Source organism: Chanodichthys erythropterus, chromosome 5 (assembly GCF_024489055.1).
Source record: "Chanodichthys erythropterus isolate Z2021 chromosome 5, ASM2448905v1, whole genome shotgun sequence".
In the NCBI taxonomy this organism is placed as follows: Eukaryota; Metazoa; Chordata; class Actinopteri; order Cypriniformes; family Xenocyprididae; genus Chanodichthys; species Chanodichthys erythropterus.
The window spans coordinates 14,280,036-14,307,436 of record NC_090225.1 but is presented as its reverse complement, the minus strand read 5'-3'; the positions used below and the strand labels follow the sequence as shown (position 1 = coordinate 14,307,436).

The 27,401-nt window shown below is 38.4% G+C and overlaps 1 protein-coding gene across 2 annotated transcripts; it reads right to left on the bottom strand.

Moving 5' to 3' along the window:
- Positions 1 to 873: 873 nt before the first annotated feature.
- bmpr1aa (bone morphogenetic protein receptor, type IAa) lies at positions 874 to 27,401 on the bottom strand. 2 transcript variants are annotated; one of them, XM_067386171.1, is made up of 13 exons: positions 27,248 to 27,401; positions 18,938 to 19,074; positions 12,687 to 12,961; positions 7,620 to 7,785; positions 4,854 to 4,956; positions 4,667 to 4,763; positions 4,022 to 4,112; positions 3,535 to 3,673; positions 3,259 to 3,451; positions 2,865 to 3,162; positions 2,601 to 2,776; positions 1,164 to 1,294; positions 874 to 1,016 (listed from the first exon to the last, which is right to left on the bottom strand). In XM_067386171.1, the coding sequence occupies exons 3-13, from the start codon at positions 12,754 to 12,756 to the stop codon at positions 891 to 893; spliced, it is 1,590 nt and encodes a 529-aa protein (XP_067242272.1). In that variant the 5' UTR covers positions 12,757 to 12,961; positions 18,938 to 19,074; positions 27,248 to 27,401; the 3' UTR covers positions 874 to 890. The 2 variants fall into 2 exon arrangements, with proteins under 2 accessions (XP_067242272.1, XP_067242271.1); XM_067386170.1 differs by having other exon boundaries at positions 2,865 to 3,451.

Below are 27,401 nucleotides of genomic sequence, written 5' to 3'. Positions count from 1 at the left end.
AAAGCAGATATCCCTCCCACAAACACTGCATTGAGTTTGGAAACTCTGAAGTGGTATTCAAGATTGCCTAATCACTGCTAGTAGGAGATCCCACTCGACTGCAAACATCAGTGAGTATGAAAAGTTTTCTTAATTAAAATGAGCTTTTTGACAGCTGCTTAACTTTCTAAAAATATGGTCAATTCTTAGTGAAAGATTCAATTGACAATGTTTTCTATTCTGAGGATATTAAAAATGGCATGCTTTAAACATTGCAAACAATATATTGTTTCATGCAACAAAATCATGAATGGCATGCATCTCTTTATCTTCAAACTTCTGTCAGGGGTCTTATTTCATAAAAACAGGTTATTTTCATCAGAAAACATGTTGAGAGAAGATCTACTATATAACTGAATTAATTTTCTTTTAAAAGCCACACATTAGGCTGCAAGAGGCACAGAATCTTCCCCCTAGATATTCTACAATGGCTGTTAACTGAACAAGATTATATTGATAGTATATTGTTTTGCTCCATTTTCAGTTCATTTACTACTATAATATATTTACATGTCATACATTAAATCACAGTATGCTTTACACAGATTCCATGAGAAGTCAACAGCATTTCATCCATATGGCAGGAGGTTTATCCCAGAATCTAAAGAAACATATTCAGAACAACTGAGTGTATTTTAAGGCAGTGGGGTTTACTTTCTCTCCCAAAATCTCCAGAAGGTCCCACTCTACTGTTTTTGTCTGTTGCAGTAATCCTCTGATCCAACTTTGCAATGATACAGCTTTCACAGAAAGCAGAAAAGGCACCATTGTCTGATCCAACAGAAAATGAGAACTTGTTTCTCCTGAAGGGGACAAAGATGTCAAAAACGAAATAAAAGCCACTCCGCTGATCAGATTTTAATGTCTTGAGATTCCACCATTTTTGCCAAAGTCTTCTTGACTCGTAGGATGGTCAGGCGTGATGCAGGATTGTGGGCCCAGCATTCTGACATCAGCTTCAACATGGCCCTCAAGCACTGGGGAGACAAACACTTCTCAGATTACAACATACATTTCTCTTCAGTACATATTTCTGACCTCAAGCTCCTATGCAAAGCTACAAATATTCACTAAATCTGTAAATATACTGCCATCTGCTGGTCAGAAACTGCTTGCTGGCTCACCTCATCACTGTTCCATCTATTGGATACGGTGGGCCGCAGTCCTTTGACGCACACAACCTCCAGCATATCCTCATAAGATGGGTCTGATGGGACCATCTCATAATATGGGAGCTGATAGTCCTCAACAATACCTGGGAAACAATCAATGGATGTATTCATGAACTGTTTGAATTCTGTAAACATCCACAACAGGAACCATTTTTATTTTAGAAAGATTTAGATCAAAATATTTAAAGTCGTGATGTAACGGAAGTAGTGACAGGTCGTTTCTTTATTATGTACATCTGAGTGAAATTAATTATCAAAAAGAAAAAAATAGGGTGGGGAAAAATGTAAAGCTTGGTTCAATTCATCAGTTGTTGATTGGATAGAGGCAGACCTGAAAGCAAGCTCACAGCTGACTGTGAAAAAGGGGCGGAGTTTAAGCTGACTAAATGACTAGATAAGTCCTGCATGTCACCAGAGAGTAGTCTCTTGTTTCACCAGAAGATCTTAAAGGGATAGTTCACCCAAAAATGAAGATTCTGTCATCATTTACTCACCCTCATGTCGTTCCAAACCCATAAGACTTTAGTTCATCTTCGGAAAACAAATTAAGATATTTTTAATGAAATCAGAGATTTCTGTTCCTCCACTGACAGTCTATGTAACTACCACTTTGATGCTTCAAAAAGTTCAGAAAGAGACCGTAAAAAAAAAATCCAAATGAATAAAGTGGTTTAGTCCAAATTTTCTGAAGAGACACGTTTACTTTATATGATGAATTTAGGCTTTTATTCACACAAACATTGATCAACAAACATAAACGAGCTCAACCAAACCTGCTTGAAGTGCAAGAACAAACCTCATTGGTTCAGAAGCTCAAACGTGCTGTTTAACATATGAGAATGAACCTTATTGGTTCTCAGACATCAAGCAAGCATTCTTGAGCTTCCATTTACCATATCTGATGTGTGCATTGATGAAAGTTTATATGTGAAAAAAAAAAGCCTAAATTAAACCTGTTTAGCGTATAAAACGATCGAGTCTCTTCCGAAGATTTGGACTAAACCACTCTATTCATATGGATTAGTTTTTAGATCTCTTTATGAACTTTTTGAAATTGCGTAACTGTCGATGGAGGGACAGAAATCTCTCAGATTTCATTAAATATTTTCATTTGTGTTCCGAAGATGAACAAAAGTCTTATGGGTTTGGAACAACATGAAGGTGAGTAAATGATGCGAAATCACCCTTTAAGATTTAAAGATTTAAATAAAAAAAATGCATCTAAATGAACTTATTGTGAACGATTCAATCATGTATTTAGGAAATAGGTTAAATTTCCATTTCATGTCGACTTTAAAATGATATGGCTTGGATATGAAAATGCTCTTAACATACGCATAAAGCAAAATAAACATTTGACAGTGAATTTTTTCATTGTCTCATGAATACCTCCAGTGACACAGCGTCGGGCCATTTCCCATATAACCAGCCCGTAGCTGTAGATGTCCGCCATGATGTAGGCCTGGAAGTGGTTCTTGTTCAGAGTCTCGTCCAGGACTTCTGGAGCCATATAGCGTCGGGTCCCCATACGTGTGCTCAGTGGGATGTCCACTTCATTTGTGTCACTACAACAACAACATCAAAGTTACTTCCTCAAAACTGAACAAATCACTTAAAACTAGCCAATAAAAATAATGCAAAGTGACAAAGCACCTGTTGAATTTCACAGCAAGCCCAAGGTCAGCGATGCAACAGGTGCCGTTTTTCTTTATGAGGATGTTCTTGCTCTTCAAGTCTCTGTGAGCGATGGCTGGTTTTCCCTGCGTGCCGTAGATCTCTGTATGCAGGTGACACAAGCCACAGGCTGCAGAGTAGGCCAGTCTGAGCAAGGCCTGTGTGTCCAGAGTGGTGAACTTCAAATAGTCATACAGAGAGCCGTTCTCATGGTAGTCTGTGATCAGGTACAGCTGTGTAGAGGCTCCAGTGCCATTTATGTCAGCAGCAATGAAGCCTTTGGGCAGATTAAAGAGAATCGCGTCACATTGGAAAACATGGCATTGATACACAATTAAAAACACCACACTATTTTGAATGACATGAAGTGTACCTAGTACGTTCTCGTGTCTCATGAGCACGGTTTGGTAGATTTCCGTCTCTCTGAACCAGCTGGCCTCCTCTCGAGTAAAGAACACTTTGACTGCTACCTTCTCCCCCCGCCACCGACCGAGCCACACCTCTCCATATCGCCCTTTTCCAATAAGGCGCACCGTCTGGATCTGCTTCGCAATGGTGCGCTGCACCTATTAGATGTGAATAGAAACAGTGAAAAAAAAAGCAAGCTGTTGACACTTAAATCCTACAGTCTGCATTTCAGATTTCTCACCAGCAGGGGGAGCCCAGAGCCGCTGCCTGAGGTTTGAGACTGGTTGATGAGATCTTTTAGAGATTCTCCTGCTGGGATAAAGGCCTCGTCCTGCTCCAGGTCTCTGTGGTAGCGCTGCCTCTCTGTCTGCCACTTATACCTGACACAGGACACAGTCAAACATGTTTTTTTACATCTATGCCTGATGTCAGAAAGATCCTTCCTGACTCTTTTTTGAATATCAAGACAAAACACTTTTTAACAGATAGTTCAGTAAACAGACACTTTAAAAGATTTATTTGTTATAAAGGCAAACTTTTTCCACAGTTGTGTACCCATGCCAAGGTATAGAGTCTTGCCCCTACTTTTAACAACAACAGGCCATGATGTGGGTGGCATGTGTTTTCAACAGTGCTGTGCACAATCATAGCAGTTCAGTGATGCGGGAAAACAGGCACGTCACAAGCGGCTATTATATGTAAGAGCTTCAGTGCGGTGATGATCTCACCTGTAATAACAGATGACAGTGACACAGATGAGGGTGCAGAAGCACACAGACACTGAAATGAGGAAGGCAAGCCAGTGAGGGTCTGGTGGTTCTGCAAAGAGATCAAGAGAAAACACATGTCCGTCATTAAGGCATTAGGTTAGCCAGGCTCAATCAGCAGGCCTGTTCAGATTTTTACTTGCTCTGTAAACAATATAAATGGGCAAATTTAATCAAATTTTAATCACATATCTGATAATACAGATATATATAAAATATAATACATAAAATTGAACTGTTGAAAACAGTTGTGCTGCTTAATATTGTTACTGAAAACCATGACACATTTTTTCAGGATTCTATGATGAATACAAATAATGGATCAATAACAGCATTCATTTTAAACAGAAATCTTTTGTAACATTTTAAACGTCTCTACTGTCACGTTTGATCAATTTATTACAACCTTGCTGAATAAAAGTATTAATGTCTTTTAAAAAGGAAATTTCAAATGATTCTGATGCTTCATAGACTATAAGTTATTTTCAGTTTTCACTGCAATTTATTTCAGCTAACTAGATAACATTACACTGCTAAACATTTTAAATCAACAATCTTCACCTTACAATGCCACGAAACTGCCAGGCAGACAGTACTGAAAATTACCTGAGTCTCGAGGTGGCAATTCTGGCTTTAGGTCTCGATTACAAAAGTCTAACTGGCAGCACTCGATGGTTCGACGTGTCTGTGCAAACTGCGAATCCTGTGAAAAATCCATGTCTCAAGTGAGTTAAACTTACAAAGTATTTAATAATGCAACTAAAAGACACTTAAGAGAAACAACTTCCCTTACCTTGCACTGAAAGTGGGAGCCTTCATATTTCATACAGCCTGAGCTTAAGATCACATCTCCATTTTCATCTTCTTCAATGATGGCGAAGCACTGCCCATTTGTCCTGTTGGGTTTCAAAGAAAAAGTAAATTTTTTTGAATATATATAAACAAAGCACAAACATATAATAATAATAATAATAATAATAAACTTTATTTTATATAGCGCCTTTAAAGTTATATCTCAAAGCGCTTCACAGAAACATATAAATACAATAAACATACATTTGAGCAGAATTAAGAGGAAAAAAAAAAAAAAAAAAAAAAAAAAATCACTTGTATGCAAGCCTAAAAAAGTAAGTTTTAAGTGAAGATTTAAAAACACTAAAAGAGTCAGCATGTCTGATCTCATTGGGAAGAGCATTCCAGAGTTTGGGAGCAAAAGAAGAAAAAGCCCGGTCACCCATAGAGCGTAAACGTGTAGAAGGTACAATTAAAAAGCCAGAATCAGAAGAACGAAGATTGCGTCTTGGGGTGTATGCAGTTAAAAGTTCGGACAGATATTGTGGCGCTAAACCATTCAAGGCCTTGTAGGTGAGCATGAGAATTTTAAAATCGATGCGAAACCTGACCGGTAGCCAGTGCAAAGACTCCAAGATGGGAGTGATGTGCTCACTTGTCCTGGATCTTGTCAGGATTCTGGCTGCTGAGTTTTGGACATACTGTAATCTGTTTATGGTAGATTTGGAAACCCCAGCAAGCAGAGCATTACAATAATCGATACGAGAAAAGATAAATGAATTGATCAGTTTTTCAGCCGCCGAGAAAGATAACATGGGGCGCAATCGTGCAATATTTCTAAGATGAAAAAAATGAAGTTTTGACCATATTTTGGACATGAGGATCAAATGTTAAATTTGCATCAAATATCACCCCCAAATTTTTTAATTTAGTTTGAAACTCCAAAGCAGAGCCATCCACCATTAAGGTTACAGCATCAGCTTTACGAATTTGTTGGGGTGAACCGATGAGCATAACCTCAGTCTTATCGCTGTTAAGACAGAGAAAATTATGAGACATCCAAATTTTTATCTCAGAGATGCAGTGTTCTAGAAAGCCAACAGCCGTATTATCGCCAGGTTTTGAATGAATATAAATCTGGGTGTCGTCTGCATAAAAATGGAACTTAAGACCCAAGGATCTGAGAAGTTGACCCAGGGGGAAAATGTACATACTAAAAAGCAAGGGACTCAAAACAGATCCCTGGGGAACTCCAAATTGCACTGCCCCAACTTTGGATCTGCATCCCCCCAGGGACACAAACTGCCTTCGATCGGAGAGGAAAGACTTGAACCATTTTAATACTGTGTCAGTAACACCAAAAACAGTTTCCAAACAATTGAGTAAAACAAAATGATCCACTGTGTCAAAAGCTGCACTGAGATCGAGAAGAATAAGAATTGAAAGACAGCCAGAGTCCGCAGCGATTAACAAGTCATTTGTGACCTTAACTAATGCTGTTTCAGTGCTATGTAATTTGCGGAAACCAGATTGGAGGGGCTCAAAAAGATTATTGACAGAGAGGTGAGCGTATAATTGAGAAGCCACAGTTCGCTCAAGCAATTTAGCGAGAAAGGGTAGATTTGAGATGGGACGAAAATTATTAAGGTTGTCCCAGTCTGCGTTGGTCTTTTTTGGTATAGGTGTTACAGCAGCAATTTTAAGTGCAGCAGGCACAACACCCATGCGCAGTGAGTCATTTACTATGCTCAGGACAACAGGGCATAAAGAGGCAAAACATGATTTGAACAATTCACAAGGTATGGGATCAACTATGGAAGTGGTAGATTTCAATTTTGAAACCTCCTTTCCAAGGGAAACAGAATCATGTGAAGCAAAATTTGAGAAATAGGTGCCAGAAAAATGTGTGATCCTAAAAGCCGAATCAGACGAAACAGGAGTAATAATGCATTTGCGAGCATTGGCAATCTTTGAACTGAAATGATCAAGAAACCTATTACAAAGATGAACTGAGGTAGGTACACTAGAGGAGCTGTTTCCTTTGAGAAGTTTGTTAATGGTATGAAACAGTCGTCTGGGGTTATTTTGGTTATTGTCAATTATCTGAGAGAAATATTGAGACCTGACTGAAACAATCTCTGCCTTATATTCAAGTATATGGTCTTTCCAAGCTTGGTGATGCACATTCAGGCCAGAAAGACGCCACCTTCGCTCCATCTTACGACAAGCTGCCTTCATAGAGCGCAGCTCATCATTATACCAGGGAGCAGAACGCACAAAGGCCACAGACCGGGATTTCATAGGTGCAAATGAGTCCAGACCAGACATAAGAACAGTATTTAACAGTGAGATTTTGTCGTCCAGAGGGTCAGAAGGAGAGAAAACACTTAATGACGACTCAATACAGGCAGAGAAGTCAGGTGGATCGATGGATTTCCATTTGCGATAATTTACAGTACGGGATGAGACAGCGTTAGGATGTGACAGTTCCATATTAAAAAAGATAGCAAAGTGATCAGACAATCCTAAGTCAGCGGAGGAGAACTGTGACAAGAATGATCCATTTGCAATGACGAGATCAAGGGTGTGACCCTTGATATGTGTAGAACAGTCCACAAGCTGCTTCAGATCAAAACATTCCAATAAAGACAGAAAGTCCTTAGACATAGCATTAAACAATGACCACTAATGACCATTAATGACCATTAAACAATGACCACATTAAACAATGACCACTTCAAAATGTGCCACAGCCTGTGACACTTACTCGCAGGTGTTGTTCTTAGCATCATCAGGGCAGTGACCTTGGCAGTAACAGCTAAGAAAGCGGGCAGCATCTTCTGGTGCCACAGTGGAGTCGTCCCCGGGCCTTCTGGAGTCTGAGCCAGGCTTCACTCCAGTGCCCAGCAGCACGTGGTCAGGATTCTGCCCTGCTGTAAGTGACAAAACACAGTCAATGACAAGCTAGGTGCACATAGACACTAAATAAACAGTAGCGTTTCAAAAACCAGCATATGTGGTTTCAGAAATTCTACTACACTACTGATTTTTAGATTTTAAAATGAATACTTTGCATTAAATTGATTAAAAATGAACTTTTTAACTTTCTATACTCAATTCAGTAACCTGTTCTGGTTGATAATTGGCTGCTTTTGAACCCTCATTTTGTGAGTAATGTGGCTGTTCATGTTGGGCGCATTTTGGTGAGGTTTTAATATAAACAAAGTGCATTTAATATTTACTTGAATAATAAACATTGAAGCAATGTTTATTTAATTCAAAATACAAGAGGTCTACATAATATTGGTTTAATTTTATTTTAATAGGACGTTAGTCTTTGGTATAGTACTGAAATAGAATTGATAATCATTAAAATTATTGACTACTGAAATTTAGGTATTGCGTCAATCCTCAATAACATTGTCCTACATTTATTATTTCCCGTCGTTTGATCCTCTGTAATTGACAGCAAACCTGCTCCTGTTCAAATCCAGACCAACTAGCATATACATCCAGATCACCATGTCCCTTTCTGCTTCACACCCTCACAAACATTTATTTTTATTTTTATTTGCATTTCAGTTTAAATAAAAGGCCTCTGAGACATGTCGCTACTGATCTCACGGTCTTCTTATCCTGTCACAGTGCATGAGTATGTATTGCTGTAGCTTTCTGTTGAGCATGACTCCACTGCTGATGTTCCAGTCTAGACTTGTCGGTAAAACAGCTAATCACTCACAAAGCAGCAGTTTGAGAGATTTGGGCGGCAGGGCAACACGGCGCTCTCTTTATCAGCTGCATTCCATCCTCAGATCCCATTACGAGTCGTTCTTATATAGCCTCTCCGTGTGCTGCCTATCTTACAATTAGACTGGACTCTCCTCTTGGACTAATTCTATTAGGACTCAGTGATTAAATAGAGAGCTGGTCAAGATAAAGGAGCTTCTGATATTCAATTTACTGCATAATTCAATGGATCGCCTAATATGTACATACACTGAAAATGTGCTTGAGTACACAAAACTCAATATAAACAATATGAACCTAACAAAATAGGCAGTCTGAAGCAAATGCCACTAGAAATATGGTATCATGAAGAACATTTACTTTTCCTAGCCTGTTTAAGCATATCGCACTGTTGAATCTTCAGTGCCATGGCAAAAGTAAACATACTTGAATTAAATGTAGCAAGTTAAAAGGGTTCGAAAACTGCATCATTCTACTGTGTTGTCTTCGCTGGCAGCATGCAATGATAAACATACATCATGACCCCTGATGTCTAATTCAAAAAATGTTTACTTTTAATGAATCTGTGACTCCCAAGTTATCTATTTGAATCACTTTTTTTTTATATCAATGTGAAACATTTTACCATGCTGTACGTACTTTTTTTTATAAAACGAACGTCAGTGGGATCCAATGTTGTTTTGGACTCCATTAACTAATTATATGGACCAAAAAACACAGAAATCTTCTAAACATCTGTTTTTACATTCTGCAGAAGAAATAAATTTACTCTAGTATTAACCCTCTATGAATGATTTATGTAATAAGGTTCATAAGACTTAAATCTGTATTTACTTTTATGATTTTAACAAGTAAACTTTTGCGGTTTCCCACAGCAGTGTCATTAAGGGGTCAAAGACAGAATGCGTGACAGCAGGCAACATTAGCAAGACAGTTGATCACAACACAAATAAGGGTGCTGGAGAAACACCCTGAGAAAACAGAGCTGAGGGAGGCAGTGCAGTTAAAAGTCCAGATAAAGCTTGTGGAGCTGCGAGACGCTGCCTTTGATATGCTCAGTCTGTCACAACGATTCTAGACCGCAAACTAAATGATGCATTCAGCCTCTCAAGTGTTCTCGTTCAGGGTGCGGACAGACTCCATATCTTTCTTAAGTAGATCAAACACACTGTCTCATGTTACTTTACTAAACTATAAAAATCAACTCTTAAAGAGAGTTACACTGTCTAGACTTAATCTAATTCAACTGCTAGCAAGGGATTTCAATGAGGTCATTTCTGTAATTGAGCTACTCATAAAGCAAATGTAAGAGGTTGTGTGGCCTTGAGCCCAGGCTAAGGGAGACAGTCCACCTTTATGGCGGCAAACCCTGATGTACAGGGCCAGCATGGAAATTTCGCATAAGGAGAAGGCTGGACAGTGATCAAATGGGCAAAGTCCCAAAGAGGAACCCTGGGGATCCCTTCTCTATCACTCTTTAGTCTTTACTCCCTTTTTTCTTCATTTTCTCCACTCAGGGTCAGTGCTTGAGGGAGTCCTTGAAGGATTTGGTTTTCAATGCAACAGTACAAAAATCTATGGGAGTGGCAGAAAGTGTAACTTGCAACAATGTCAGAATTTCAAAACTCTCAAGCTCTTAAAGATGCAAAGTAGTCTTTCTGACTGGGCAAAGGAAATCTTTGCCCACTGCTGGGCTGTGACTGGTTGTGGGTGATGATGGATGTGTCCAGGGCCCACAAAAGCCTACACATTCACATGTGTGCCTAATTCTGCCGCCAGTTACAGTGGAGTCTGAGGTCTGGCAGAGCATCCCACCATAATGAGACTCTAGTAGATGCACACCATTACTCTCTCTCTTTCTCTCTCTAGTAGATTTGAGTCTACAGCAAAGTTTAATTATAACGTTTCCTTTCAGAGCAATTCATTGTTTCATTGACGAGCCTATATCGCACTTAACATTAATTGTTTGTTCAATCTTTACACATGGTACTTGAAATGGTAGTTTCAAGTAGCAGAAAATATCATCTGGAAGCAATGAAAATTCAATTTTATTTTACATAATGTTAGTTAAGTCGATATAGTGGAGTAAATTGTCAATGTGTCATTTCTTGAACTTTAAAATACAAAATACAATTTTGCCCACCTCGGGGAAGGCAAGTTGAAAGCCTGCCTGCACTTAAACACGTTTTCTTCTCCCCTAGGAGGAGTGCTAACCCCATTCACTATTCACTCCAGGTATAAGTCTACAATTGCTTGGGGGAAAAAAAATACCATTGCACTATGGAGGCAAATGAGGGCTTTCAGTCGCCAATGTCACCTCTCTGTTTCTTGAAGATTATGTTTCAGAGGTGCAGACACCTGCCTGAAATTACATCTCAGGGGTGCATCTGATGAGCAAGGTAAAAAAGATGTACTATAGGGGTATTTAACCAGCTGTTACACAACTCTAACACTGGGAGAAACAACAGCGCATTGAAAAGTCAAATGTCCTTTCCTTCATGCTGTGTCTCTGGTTTCAACCATCTCCTACTTTTCTGCTGCATCTGTACAAAAATACACCGACAAGGACATTAGACTGATGTTTGATATAATATGAACTCTAAAGGAAAACTGAGCTGTTTGAAAATCTGACTACTGAGCATGTTACAAGACTTCTTCCCTTACTCTCCACTAATTCATCAGAATCAAATAAAAGACAGCACCAAAAAGGCCATTAAAACTACAGAGTTAATCTGCAGGGGCAAGTGTTCAATCTAAGTCTGGATTAAATAAGATGATTTAAAACTTCTCAAACATACATATCTATTATGTAAATAAATAAATAATAAATAAAAGCTTAATTTGTTAACTCAAATTTAGGTGAATATTTTTTATTTTTTTTTTTTTAATACATTAATAATAATAACATTTATAAACTCATGTTTTTTAGTCAGTGTGGAACAGCAAGGAAGCCATTTGTAATATCTAAAATCTGAGCACACTTATTAGAGGCTTAAATCTGAAGATCAACAACACAAAAGGGTTAAAGTATTTCCGGAGAGCACGGAGTGTTTGGAATAGTTTGTACCCACAAGCAATTGTGACAGTGTCATAGAGGAAATTGTTAATGTGCTAAAAAAGGAAGAGAGAGTAGCAACAATCACTTCAACAGCTTCCTTTAGTGGGGGGCCTCTGAGAGGCTCATGGTTCAGGAGTGAGTCACGATGGGAAAGATGTCTTTTGAACTTCCTAGCATGAGTAAACACATCAGAGATATCATACGGTGTTCTAAATCTCAGCACAAACTACTGTCTGCTGCATCATTCAGAATTAAGTGTTAACATAAACAATGTGAGGTAAAGTATAAAGCTGTAGGCAAGTTTTAACTCAAACTCTTTTTGTTTTCTGTGCCCTAAAACGACTTTCCGAGCAATCGGCTGTTGCTGTTTGCTTTCACAGCTCATTGACTGTCCACAGGCAAACATCAGAGTTCATTGGGAAAACAGAGTTTAGTTTGATTCAGGGAGGGCGTTTTTATTAAACAAAAGGTATCAGTTTTAGTGGTTCAACGGATCACATAACTCACGGTTCGGATGATATCACGGTTATTAAGCCACGGATCAGATCATTTTTCGGATCAGCACAAAAAAAATAAAAAAAATAATTGGGGGGTGGGTTAAGCCCACTTTAACTACTCTGATACAACAGCAGAAACTACTTACCTAACTAATACATTATTAAAGGCAAGTGAACAGACTAAAAAGAACAAATGAAGAGTTTGGTTCCAAAACGCGATAAACGGCATTTTCAAAAAAATTGAGTTTCCGCCAAAATCGGTATTGTATCTGGTCGGTATTGAAAAGTCATTTATTAATTTTGCGCAAAATGCAATATCCGTCATGTTATTCTGTCATGTTTTCTCCCTTTCTTTCCAAAGCGAATCACATGCGTGCCGAACCATGGGGCTTGGTCTCCCTGAACCGTGGGGCTTGGTTATATATTTAGCAATATTTAGCAAAATGTATATTTTACATATATTTTACGATATATCATACAAACTCAATATACCGCCCAGCCCTAGAGCAAAGGGAAGAAAAAACACCCTTACCTCCAGCGCAGAGCCTGAGAAGAAGGTAGACTCCAGCCAAAACCACAGTGACAGACAAAAGCTGTGCCATTGTCAAACAGCCTTGCCGTAACCTTTGAGGGTGAGATCAGTGATGAAGGAAGCTTATGCTCCTAAAAATCCCAGTGAACACTAACGTACAGGTGGAGCAATCAAAGTTATGGCTCAAGGGACAAAAGCAGAGGATAAGAGGAAGAGGTAGGAGGATGGCGATGGCACTACAAACTCAAAGGTCCCTTCTCACGGGGTCCACGGCACTAGAATAAAACAACAAAAAACAAAGCACATGTGATGAGATCATACCAGTCTCAATGCATCTTTCTAGAGTCTGAACATTGTCTACAAACATATAGTCCAAAATTGCTTTGCTTTAGTTACACTTTGTGAGGTTTCACTTTCAAACTAGCTTACCTTTGGTCTGCAATGTAATCATGTGAATAATGTAATCTTGTGAACTCATTTTTTATGGTCCTATCTGACTTTTTTTTAATAAAGTGTAACATAATAGAAGAAAAGAAACTGCAGGGTAATATTTAGACCTACAACAAATATCTTTAAACATAATAATAAACTCCCAATCTTATGAAAAATGCACACAGTCCGCTTCTGATTAGGCAACATTGTAATTTTTCTTGGTAGCACAGAACATCATTGCCCCCTTGTTTTTTCTGGGCTTGACCCCTCAACCCGTCAGGCCGGCGCTACTCTTGAATGCCGAAACATGCCTAAATAATTTGATGAAGGATGTTCCGCAATTACCCGTTGGCCCCTTCCAGCGTTAATAACGTGATGTGTCTGTTCCCTTGTAGGCCTGTGCGTCTCGCTGCAATTAGTGGCCTTGAGTGAAGTCTGTGCTGAGGGGGGGACAAATTAGTGGCAGAGTGGGCCGGTGTCTGTCACTTCTGATTTGCCCAAGGGGGACAAAGAGCCCCGACCTGTGCCCCACTTTCACACATCCCTGACTGGATAACAAGGGAACAAAGCTAGCCTCCGCAAGGCAGGGGACAAGATAGCTGTGCAGGCACCTACACACAGAGACAAGAAGCTGCGGCTAAGTGTGTGTGCTAGGTTAAGTGGTACACAAAAAGCAGGATCACAACCAGGGAAAGTTGAGGCCTGCTGCAAAAGACATGGATGAGATACCCCACAACTTACCAGGTTCAAACCAAAATGGTATAAAAACTACTTTAAATTTGAAAGTGTACACAGGTATGGTGAAGATACTATTTTAGACAAGCACAACGGAACTGTTTCTCTCTTGCATCAGGAATGAAATACGGGGCTGAAACCATAACTTTCAAGGTTAAAATAATGGGAAGAGAGTCAACACAGTACAGGAGGATGTGTAGAGGTGTTAGTTACTAAACTGCCAGTGTTTACTGTTCAAAAGTTTGGGGTCAGTACAATTAATGTTTTTGAAAGATCCCAGTCTTCAGTCACATGATCCTTCAAAAATGACTGATTTGGTGATCAAGAAACATTTCCTATTTTTATCAATGTTGGAAAAACAGCTGTGCTGCTTAATATTTTTGAGGAAACCATGATACATTTTTTTCAGGAATCTTTGATGAATAGAAAGTTCATATAAAACAGCATTTATTTTATAATTATTTACTGTCTTTACTGTCACTTTTGATCAATTTAATGTGTCCTTGCTAAATAAAGGTAATAATTTCTTTCAAAAAAGTAATAATTATGAAACCAAACTCATGATACATGGTTACATAGTTCATGTAATAGTCTGAAATGTCATGTAATAGTCTGTATCACTGACTGTAGCTTGATTACTGTACATGTAAATGTACTCTACTTACGGATTTTTCTTTTTTTAATGTAAAAAGCACCTCAGTTATTAGTGCATTTAAAAAGCACAACACGTAGAGAACTATTATTAAAAGCCAATGAAATCACTCACATTCTACAGGTAAAACCTACTTTCATTCAGATGTTTCTTATACGTGAATGGCTAAACAAGTTCGGTCATGTCCTGACTCAATGAAGACAAAATAAATAAATAAATAAATAAATAATGGAGAGAACTACAACCCTGACAGTAGCTTATTATACTTCTAATTTTAGACTGTTCACATTCACTAATAAACCTTGGGGACTTTGATATTAAAGGGGACCTATTATGCCCCCATTTACAAGATGTAAAATAAGTCTCTGATGTCCCCATAGTGTGTATGTGAAGTTTTAGCTCAAAATACCCCACAGATAATTTTTATAGCATGTTAAAATTGCCACTTTTTGGAGGTGAGCAAAAATGCGCAGTTTCAGTGTTGTGTCCTTTAAATGCAAATGAGCTGCTGCACTCGACCTAAGAGGGCAGAGGTTCAAGAGCTCATTCTCCGGTGTCAGGAGTCAGTCAGGATGCACTATAATGTCAGAAACTGTGAATATATGCTGCATGGAGATAGAACAGGTATAGTTTAGTGTAGTTTAATTACGGTTATAACTTATATTGTCTTGTTTTATCCACAAAGTTAGTACAAGCCAGTTTACCGATTAGTTTTATAATGTTTATTGTACTTCACACAAAATATGAAGCGTCTGTTTTCACTCTAGAAAATCACTGTAAGAGCTTAATAAAACAGTGCAAGTGTGCATTAAAATATTATCCATAAACGCTCTCTCTCCCTTGCATTATCATCAAGATACATAGCGAAGTACACAGAAACACTCGTTACAACTAACAGTAAACAAATATATAAAGACCTTATGCCTTTTCGGGTGGTGTTTAATAAACTGGTAAACTTTATATCCATAAATCTCAGATGAACTGTAATAAAAGTACTCTCACCTTCATTACTGCCATATCCAGTATCACTCTGGAGACTGTAAGACAGTTTGTACTGATCTATCCTTGAGTAACAAATTTTTAGCACAACCTCTGTTTTGTATTGTAACTTTGTATTGACATTCATTCACAAAGCAGTCCGGTGTGAACTGATTTGCGCAGACATAAATTTTGGTAGAGTTGAGGGAGCATTTTCTTCAAAAACAAAATGAATCCACCTCGTCTTCAGTGGCTCAGATTTCAGGAGCAAATTGAGAGAGCCACGTGGATTAATTCATCCAGCTACAGAACACCTGAAATGCTTGATCGTGCTCTGACAATGAAAGTAATGTCTAGCACTCATTGAAGTATAAGCGCGAGACATCACTGCCGTTGTCAGAGCGCGATCAGACCTCACTAAGTGAATGCTGAATGCAGTTGGACATAGTGGTGTTATTAAAGGTAAAAAATAATATAAATACTGTTTGGTTTCTCACACAAATCAGTGTCATCATGAGCCGCAGGGTTTAATTTGGATTTGTCTAGGCAAGTTTTTTCGACTCTTATTGTTCGAGTTCCCATTCACTCACATTATTTGACTGACAGACAGCAGCGGTTGGAGTTAAAAATCATCATTTGTGTTCTACTGAAGTCACCTACATCTTGGATGCCCTGGGGGTAAGCAGATAAACATCAAATTTTCATTTTTCGGTGAACTATCCCTTTAAAACGGCAGTGTCTATCAACATTCGTGGGCGGGGCCTGTGGCTAATGTCACATTGCCAGGAACCTGCAAACGGCTTGTTCTCAGACACTGCTTATGATTTATGGGGATTAAAAAAAAAAGGAAGTGGTTGGATTTTTATCATTATAGGGTGGTTGAATACACACACTGCCAACACACATTTATGTCCAAACACCATGCAAAAGTGAATTTTGCATAATAGGTCCCCTTTAAGTTTAGGCAGTTTAAGCCAAGCAGTCATGTGTCTTGAATGGACATCTATCACTATTATTGCTTCAAAAGTATCATGGATCTTGAAGCAATATAAAAGGCACACTATGTTTCAGTGTTTCATCAGACACTCCTGTAGCTCTGCCCTCTGAAAGGTTTTGGTGGCGCCATAAAGAGTATGGAGGCTGAATGAATAGCGGTATTGTATGGTGATGTGTAACTAAGGTGCACCTTTGCAGTCAAACTTATGCTTGAACATATCTCTCAATCCCTGAGGAGTAATATTTTTCTGATTTTCCTCATGTGTAGAACTCAGGGCTTCCTCATGTCAATGATACAACATAACTGACAGTTTACCACAACATACAGACGTTTTTTGGTGGGGGTAACAACCAGAAGAAAAGGCCAATGTATGATAATATTATGAAATACAGACAATCTGTGAAATAAATCTCACTTTGCCTTATCACTTGTAACTACAGCCTGCATGACGACCAGAGAGGTCTGGTGTTTGTCTCCCCCTCGCCCCCGCTCTCTCAGCCTGCTTTGGCCCGGATCTCTGGTCCCTCCTGGGGCCCCTCCTTACAGCAGGGCTCCCAGTACTGGAGGCTGCCTTCTCTCAGTGTCGGCGCTATGCCCGACATGCCTTTCAAGGCCTGCTAGACTGCGGGGCAGACTTTCTGGCTCCGCTGCCATTGTTTGCTTGGCTGCTTTGCGCCTCATCCCAGGAAAGGATTAGCATAAGAATACTTAGGCACATTGAGATGTGCCCCACAACCAACTCTCTCTCTCCTATCATCCTCACTTCTTCTCATCCTCACTGAAGTCCCACATCTCTTCCTGACACAACACCAATCACTGTCAAGCAGCTGCATCGTGGAGAGTCAGTCAAGCAGAGACTTTGAACATAGCACAAGACTCCAGAGTCTTTGGTGTCACAGCAGTGGATTGCAGGAGAAGAACAAAAGTTAATCTGTGGAGCACTTGGGTGCAATATGAGCTCCTCTGGCCAGATTCCTCTGGAGAGGTAATGGGTTGAGACACCATTCCTAGAACAAAGCCCCCAAAATCTGAGCCCATTTTGGCTGAGAATTTAAGAAACGCAGCTCAACAACAGCTCGTCTGTGAATCATTAAATACATCTCACTAAAGAAGCTGATTTGATCTTAGTGCTTATAACCGGACCAGTTACCACAAAATGACTTTAAAGTGCTGTGTGCTTGATTCGTCATTACTTTTACGGCCTGAATATTGTTTCTTAATATTCTTAATTAGCCAAGAAGATTTGGCAGTTTTTTTTTTTTAAATAAAACTTTTTGTTCAGCTCCAGTTTTATGAACATTTTTAAAAAATATGGCTGCACCATTTATGGTACAAATATTTGTATAAATATAATAATGTTTGAATAGAATGCATTACAAAATTCTGTTATTGATGTCAATTATTATTACTGTAACTAAATGCACTGATTTAAAAAAAAAAAAGTCGGTCTGAAATGAAAAACGACTTTTCTTTCCAATTTTAATGTAAACTGGATTATTGTCCTGCCCGAATCCAATACACACATCATCAGAGAAGAGATGTTGTTGCAAGAGGGAGGGGACGGTAATGTTCTGTTTTGATTTTATGTAGACTTTAATTATTGATCAGTTCTCCCAAGGTTCTTTCTGAACTGTATTATTATACTTCTGTTTTTTACCTGAGAAAATCAAAAATTTTCTATTTCTTGGTATTTACAAAGGAACAAATATGGAGATGGAAAATCCACAAATTTCCTGGAATTACTGGAGCAGCAGAGGTTTATTGCAAGTTTATTTTCCATTACCTGCCGCACACATTCCTCCGAAAGGGTCAGAGGGAGTGGGTGTGTGCTAGGGTTTGATGAGAGCCAGGTTCAACACAGAGACCTGCAGTACTCCCCATCTAGTGTTCAACTCTAATGAACCATCTCCAAACTTATGACCCTGCACTGGAATCCCCTTTAATTCAAGGGACACATCGTATCATAGCTGGGCATAACGCCTCTAATGGTCTCTATTATTAAATATATGGATTTAATAATTTAATTGACATTGTATATATTCAGACAAAAAAGTAATATTCAGTATATCACCATCAATCACATGAATTCTTTTCCTTAGGGAAAATCCTTTTTCCCTTTGTGAAAATTCCTCCCTGTATATTTCACAGCTTTGCATCTGCTGAGCACAAGTCTGCACCACAAGTGTGAGAGAAACTAGGTGGAGCTGTTGCCGTGGAAACCAGTCACATGTGGATGAACTTTGGCCTGTAAATGTTATTTCTCTAAAATGAATTCCCAGATCCAAACATGTGGAAACCATTTGTTGCAGTCCGGCCACCACTGATGTAGGGAGCATTTCTATCTACTGTGGTCATGTAATCACCACATGAAAACACACTTCTTGCTTGTACTGCAGGGGATGTCTGCCTATAAGAGAGGTCAAGAAGAACTATATCTTTTATCAGAGGTTTTCTTACCGTACAGAAAGATCCATTTCTGTGAAACATGTTGGCATAGTGTTTGGTAAGCATGGAGGCTGGCTACAGGTGTCATTCGGATCCAGGTGGCTGAATGTCCAAATGGCATTTGGATTCTGGCATAGTACCACAAAACCCTGTTAACAAAGAATAGGGCTGAGTTAAAAAAAAAAAAAAATATTGATTCATTTGTAAAACTTTGTAGCGCACCTCCCATTCAATAAATCGCAATAAGCTTTGTGCTTTGTTACTTTTGATATAAAAATTCTGTCAATTTTATTACAAAACTCAAACAATAAATACAGTTTTGGCACTCTTTAATGTGGCGTGACAGATCACTGTACAGGAAAGGCAGCGCGGATGAACTTATCTCTTCCCCTTTACTACTAGTTTCAGCATGAATTTAACATGAATGAACATCAGAAGATACATTGAAAGCCACAGTACAACTTACTGAAATTCACTGTATTTTTAACCCATTTTTCAATATTTAATGTATGTTTGAATAAAACCATCATGTTTTTATTAGTCACCATTTAAATGTACATATTTAAAAAAAAAAAAAATTAGTAGAAACACAATTGTTGATATATACCCCAAATAATCATTATTTAATCGAATCACAAAATTGATTTGTGAAATTTGTGTCAATACCCAGCCCTAATAAAGAACAGAATCTTATTTAGTAATGGATGTTAGAGTTGTAATTTTTTTGCAATCAGTTTAATAAACTTAAAAAATGAGAGGGAGTTTATGAATATTAAATATTTGACTGCATTTTTAAATCAAGGTAACTTCAGAACCCAGTTAATAATTGGATCCAAACCACCCACTCTATTTTTATTATCCAGTAAGCCTAACCTATTAGCAACTCAGATAAAGTACTACTACATTACAGTATTTGTTTTGAAGCATTTTGTTGCTAATGACAGCATTTCAATTTCAGTGTGAAAAGAAAAACTGTAGCTGAAAGTGTCATGTTGCACCTGCTAACAGCGTAATCTGCAACATAGCTTCATTGAAAATATTAATGGGATGGGGAGAACTGTGTACAACCTAGATTTCTGAGATATCCATAATTGTAATAAATTCATATTTAAATTTGCAAAACAGCTCATCTTAACAGAAAGTAAAATTGCACACTGTTTGGAGAACACTGGGCAGGATGTGGAAATGCAGAAAAAATAAAAGGTGTTCATCTGATGCTGTATACAGAACTTGACTGAATTATCTAACAATACTCATACTTAAAAATAAGTATCTATTTTGCCTAGACTCCATATACATAGAATCATTTTTGACACATTGGCAAGCACAGGAAAGGCAAGGAAGCTTAGAATGTCCTCTCCGTCCCAGAAGAACTGGACCTAAATGTAGCGTTTTATTTCTCCGTTTTTGTTGTCGTGACTGGCGGTGGGAGCTGCTTGGTGCGCCGCTTTTGTGACGCCAAAGGTTTGGGGACATCACGCAAGTTACATTACGGCCTTCGTATTGTAACCTTATCAAAAAAACCTAATAAAATATGAAAATAGATATTCCCAAATATTTAATATATGCTATAGGGAATTGCTTGCAACATACATGGATTTTTAAATTTTTTTTATGACCCACCCCACAAATAAAGTGACAATTTCTTAACCCGCGGAGTCCGCGGGTTATGAGACGACCCGCGCATCACTAATTTGCATGCATATGAAATATTACATTTTTATGAAAAAAAAAAAAAAAACACTTTAATAATGATCAAAATTAAATACGAGTTGTTTATGGATATTGATCTAGGTGTTAGAATTCTGAAGAATTCTATCATCTGCTGGTTAGAGAAATCTGTAGGAAACACATTTTTAGGAGCCATAGAGATCCATTATTTTTTCTGGATGTGGCCAACTGCTCTTATAAATGCAATGTGGAACGAACAAGATCATGCGCGCACACAGGTTTGTTTTGCCATCTTAATAAGGACATTCCATAGGCGTAATGGTTATCTCCCTACACTAGTCCTAAACCTACCCATCACAGAAAACATTGTGCATTTTTACATTTTTAAAACATTGTTTAGTATATTTAAAATAGCTTTAAAAACACGAGGAAACATGAAATGTCCTCATATTTCATGTTTACGTCGCAATACAAGTGTCATTATACAAATTTGTGTCCTCATAAATCACAAAATCAAGCGCACACAGGCCCGCGTACCAGGTCTTTGTCTGTGAAATATTCGCTGCATCTCTGAGGGTCTTTGCAGCACATGTGGGATTGTCAGTGGGAGTAAACAGTTAACGCACACACCGAACGAGCAGGTACGAAACGCGTAGAGGGGAGACTTTCCAATAGTTAGGTATTGTTTAGTTTACATGTTGTGTCTTTTGCACACTCAATTCGTTGTTTTAAATGTAGACGCAGGACAAACATGTCAAATAGAGATCGAAAGCTCTGCCAAGATGGACGTACAGCTGATCATACCTGTACACGGTGGGTTTTTATTACTCATCTCGGTAAGTAGTAGTATAATCTAGTAGTAGAGCTAACGCAAGGTCTGGAAATGCTGAAACTTATTTGTCTTCATAGAGAACGCGGCTGATGATTGCTTAGCAATGAGTGCTTTTGCAAAGAGGAGAAAGTGGCACGGCTGGCGTTTTCCATGCGTTTTTAGACAACATGAACGCGGATGGATTATCTCGGGCGGATAAAAAGTATAAGAGGATAAAAACAATAAAAGCAAAAATGTGTCAAAATATATGGCAGCCATTAATATACCCGCCCAGGTAAAGTCTATGTGTGGGAAGCATTGCATCCGCTTCAGACTAGGGCTGGACAATAATTCAATATCAATATATATCGCGATATAATTTTTTTCGATAACGGTGATATGATTTTTAACACATTTCCGGTATTTCGATATACATTACAACATTTCTCACTTACATGAGGCGCAGCCGTTAGAAAGAGCAGAACGCGATTGGCCATTGGCGTGATGACGTACACCACAGAGACACGCAGCCATCAGCCAGTGCTCAGCGTTAATATGGTTTGTTTAAAATAGCAACATGGAAAACAGACAGACAGAGTTCAGATAATGTATGTTTCAGTCGATGGATGCGCAAAACGTTACAACAACGATAATCAAAAAGCGTGGGCAAAACAGTCACTCTTTGTAAACTGTTAACAGCTAGTGCCGTATTCTCTAATGCTCTTAAACCTTCAAGAACAAGACGCGTAAGAGAACTCGCACGCGCTGTGAGAAGATTTGTGTGCGCTCATCCGACGCGCGCACACGCTTATTTCAGTCAGCGCGCAAATACTGACTTCTCTTTCAAGTATTGCGCTTCGGCGGACAAATTCATACAAAAATTAAGTCAACATGCCCGTCTTGGCGAGTATCCTAGCAAACATAGTCGGTTATGTCTTAAGTGAACGTATAACAGTCGAGAAAGACATCGCATGTGTAACAGTATATGTAGCTACTGGATCGTGCATGTCTTAAAGGGAAAAAAATATTCCTGCTGCCTGTTTTTAATGTTAAATCAAACAACAAATAACAAAGAAATCACTCACTGCTCTTGACTGAATAGTTTTTGTAACTTCAATAATGATTCATCTTTATTTATTTTATACAGTAAAGATAATATGCAGTGTTATTTTATATTTGATTACTTTATCCATTCTGTACCTGAAAACTGCTGTTAGATACCTGAAAACCTGAAAAGCACTGTTTATTTTATTTGAATATTTGCTTTATTGTACTTATTTTTGATGTACTTATTTGCTTGTAGTTTGATCGTTTGTTCTTATTTTCTTTATTTTTATTTGACAGTAGTCTTATTTTTAGGGTCACAGTTTCGGTACGGTTCGGAACTGTACCAAAACCGTGACCCTAAAAACGTGATACGAACCGAACCATGAGCAATTTGAACCATTGCACCCCTAGTGTCATCAACACTCAACAATGTTCCTGCCCCAGCAATGTGTTTTTGTTGTTTCTCACTGTTTTTTTTTTTCTGTTTTTACTGTTCACAATCTTTATCTTGGCTGAAGCACTTTTGTTTTAATCTATATTAAGGATAATAAAATCAGCCTACATTATAGTTTAATGTTAAAGATATTAATATTACAAAAGTGAGTGAGTCTTATGTTTATTTTTTATGTTTGTATGAAGGCTACATACAAATAAAAGCTGAACATAAATTTATTTGTACTGTTTTTATTTCTTAAATATTATATAGTTTTATAGGAAGAGATTTCATAGATTTTGCAAATTCATTTTTCAGAAGTTGTGGCCGTTCTTGGCAATTTTTTTGGGCGCTATTATATAGTTCATATCGATATCGGAATTATATCGTATCGACCGAAATTAAGAATTATATTGTGATATAAATTTTGGCCATATCGTCCAGCCCTACTTCAGACATTACAATGATAATTTTCCTACATGATAATTTTCCTACATGATAATTTTTGTTAACTTTACAATAAGTAAATCCACTTCACACCAGCTAATAACTCTTTGACAGCAATGTAGGGTAGGGTAGGGTTGGGCCGATATACGATCGTCCATCGCCGATGCTGACAGCCATCATGATGTTGAGCTGGCATCGTGATCACCCGCCCGCAAAAAAAAAAAAACGTAATCACTATATCAACAAGTGCAATGCATGCTTTTAATTTTTACACAGTTCCTTCAAATATTTTTTTTTTTCTGATTAGGTATTAATAACATAATGAAGTTGTTCCTGATCACAACAATACAAATTACATTCGAAACAGTTCAATGAACACAGTTTAAAAAGTAAAAGATTTTATTGCGCAAAAAACGCACAATAAAAAAAACGAATTATAGGCTACTAGATGTTTTACACAAACTAAAGCACTGATATTCAAATGGCGGACCGCGGTTCACATCCGGACCCCGGCACGTTTCCATCCGGACTGTGAGACAGAACGGTATCACCATTTTACTTTTTCTAGTTGAAGCGAGCAGCCATGCGGATCACACCACAAGCACTCAGGATAGTTTGTGGTAATGGTATTTCAGTGCTATATCCTCTAGTAGTTTTATTTAAAGCCAGACACACTTCATTCAAGCCCTTCCAGCTCTGTGTGCTTTCTCTTTCTCCAGACATGTGCCAATTAATTAAATCCCCCCCACCCCAATGTCATCATCCATCGTGATGTTCCACTGTAGATATCGCCCAACCCTAATACAGGGCTACCGCAAAAACGGAAATTCAAACAAAAAATTCTAAAGATGGCTGCGTTTTTGTTTTCCTTGCACACAAGGTCTATCAACAAGCCCTGGAGAGAAAGGCATTCCAGGCATTACAAGTCACACAAGATGTTCATCACATGGCATTTTTATTAAAAAAAAAAAAAAACAGGCACTTGTAATTAAATTTTCTAGATCTCTGCAAACAAAATGAAATCTCCTAAATAACATGGAAAACCAGGTTTCTAATTCATTACAAGACCAGACATAAATCTTTTTGGCTGTCTTCTTTGCACTAACTCAACCCATCATTGAATTCACCCTATCCGGTGCCACTCTAAATAATTTACTTCGATAGCCAAGTGTATTTAAAGCAGATCAATACCATTAAAGGACAGCTGGGGCATACTGAATAAACAGAGACCACTCTCCAGCGCTACACCAACCAGCCACTGCATAGCTTTATCCAATCTATCTTTATCTGATCTGCCATCACACTAACCAACAGCGGAATAGAAAGAGTTAAAGAAATCAATGGCTCTCCCTCACTTTCCTACCATCCATTGGAAAACAGAGCGCAGAGGACTCCAAGCCTACAGTAAGCGTTAAAGAAAAGTCTGTTCAATAAAAGCTCAGTAGTGTGTATCAAATAGCCAAGCTCATCTAGGATTAGTTTTCCACCTTTTAGATCAGAATGATATGACTAAATGGTGAGGGTGATACATCAGCACCTTTACGATGGGATGGGTGATACACTCAGGGCCAGGTCTGAGGTGGCCGTGTGTGTTTTTCCCTCTTGCTTAGCCATCCTGTCTCCAGAGCGAGTTAGGGAGGGGTGGGGGGCTGACTTTAGATGGTGCAGAAGCCTGAGGAACGCAGGCAGGGATGTGAAACCTGATCTATACTGCCTCTTAACCCTCCCGCCCCCATACCCCCCTCCTCCCCTCCAAGATCCCTGCGCTGCCACCTCGCCACAGACTCCTACTGCAATCCGATCCTTCGCACTGTGGCTGAGATTGAAACACACTCCTAGAGGGCTCCAGGGCAACTTAATCTGGGCCTGGCTGATATTTTAAAAAACAAATAAGAGAGGAAAAACATCTGTGCTTATTGTTGTACGATATTGGAGCCTTTTAAGCAATTAAGTGATTGATTTTGCACATTATACGAGGGACAGATCAGTGCCAGTGAGAATATGCCAATATGAATTTTCCACCTGGGGTCCGGGGAACTCCAGGGGGCTGCAAGGGAGTGCTAGTGGGCTCGTGGAAATGCTTAATGAAAAACAGCATACTTTAAAAAAATAAATAAAAATTAGATTAAAAAGGCAAAAATACGCCAAACACTACTTTGGAACGAATATAAAATGTAATAATTAACTTAACAGAAAGTAAAAACAAAAAAACAAAAACAAAAAAAAATAATATTTAGCTATTTTACAATATTTTTTACAGTATAAATTACGTCTTTATACAAGAAACTATACAGAAGCCTTTACATTTTCGGAAGGAGGTCCTTTGCATGAGGATGATCATATTTGGGGGTCTGTGGCATCTAAATAAAAGACTGAAACATCTTTTCATACTGGACACAAAGAGCATGACCATCACATCTGCATAACAATTAATCATTCATTAACATTCAAAGTAAGACAGAACAAATAATTGCTCTAGAAGTTAGTGTAAATAAACCATCACATGCTACACAATACACACACAGGACATACAATCACTCAGTGTTTTGCATTTATTAACATAATACATCATCCAGAAATGTACATTCTGTCATCATTTACTAATCTTCATGTCGTTCCAAACCTGTGTGACTTTCATTCGTCTGCGTAAAATAAAATAAGATGTCACTTAGCCACCATTATTCTTTATTTTATGGAGAAAAAGATACACTCCACTCCCTAATGGTCTGCGTAACATCTTCAGAAACTCCTACAGGTTTAAAACGACATGAGGATGAGTAAATGATGACAGACATTTTCATTTCTGAATGAACTAACTCTTTAACACAACCTAGTTTTGTTCTCATCAGTACAGAGCTCCCAGAGTTTGACCAATATTATTTTTTGCAGAGGAGATTTTGAATCAAGCTGTGGAATGCACAGATGTCTGGCATGTATATACTGTGAGCCTTTAGCTTTAATTTTCTAAAATAAATCCACTTTCCTCAGACTAAGCCTCTCTCTCCTCCAGGCCTCTCGAAGCTGACTGCTTCACAGGCAGTGTTACCATCTGTTTTTTGACCTCCTCGAGAAGGTAAAGGAGCTGAACAGACCCCTTCCCCCCAGAACCCATAAATTAAGAGCAGCTTTTGTATTGAGGGCTAGAAGTATAGCCACAAGAAAGACCAAAACATGAAAAAAGAGGTACACACTGTACAGTTAAACTAGGAAAATTTAAATGTAATAAATTTCCACCCACATATGCAGCTTGTATTGAGAGGCGGATACGTGACCAGAACAGCCTGAAGATAAAAACAATCCACGGGAAGAATATATAATTCAAAATATTAAGATATTGCTAAAAAGTGAAAAGAAGCAAACAAAACATGTAAAGCAGTTCGCATATGCATGATAAATCAACATTTAGAGGTAATACACAGCTGTCAGATTATTAGGGAAGTTGTTGCTAGCATTACGCGACTACCGCGTTAATAACTTTTTACTCAGACTTTTTCAGTGACAGTTTTTCTTCCAACAATAATAATGGTATTTTAAACATATGATAACAAGTAAAATTACGAGGATACGGTATTGTTTTGAGAAAAGACAAATCTTATTGTTAGTTAAGTGAGTACATTTAAACGTATTTTGACTTGCTAACAGCGATAGCTCACTAGCTATCGTTGAACTCGCCGCACTCCTGAGAACATTTCCCAACAAAATTACTTAATAAACCTGTAAACGCCCACCGTTTTTTTCTCTTTTAGCCTAGTACAGTTGTGTACTGTGTAGTGAAAAATATAACACGCCACTGCAGTCGCTTTCGCCTTAGCAAGTCGTTTAAAATATTACGTGGAAAATGGAAAATTCAGCCTTAACAAACTTTCGTGAGGCGCGTTAGCTTAGCCAAGCTAACACTTTCCATTTCACTTACCGAAAAGATTCTCCGGTAAATCGTATTTTCGTGTACTCCGTCAATTTAATGGGCTCTCGAAACTCGAATAATTCAGAGGGTCGGTTGTAGCTGTGGTCGTGATTGACTCTGACTGAGGTCCGTTAAGGGTCTGGCACTGACCATCATCGTAGAG

Excerpts from the sequence above, each read along its gene's own strand:
- bmpr1aa (XM_067386170.1), bottom strand. The coding sequence starts at position 12,756 with ATGGCACAGCTTTTGTCTGTCACTGTGGTTTTGGCTGGAGTCTACCTT. Across the intron at positions 4,957-7,619 it reads GCTAAGAACAACACCTGCGA|GACAAATGGGCAGTGCTTCG; the intron begins GTAAGTGTCACA and ends GAAACCCAACAG. Across the intron at positions 4,764-4,853 it reads GCTCCCACTTTCAGTGCAAG|GATTCGCAGTTTGCACAGAC; the intron begins GTAAGGGAAGTT and ends GATTTTTCACAG.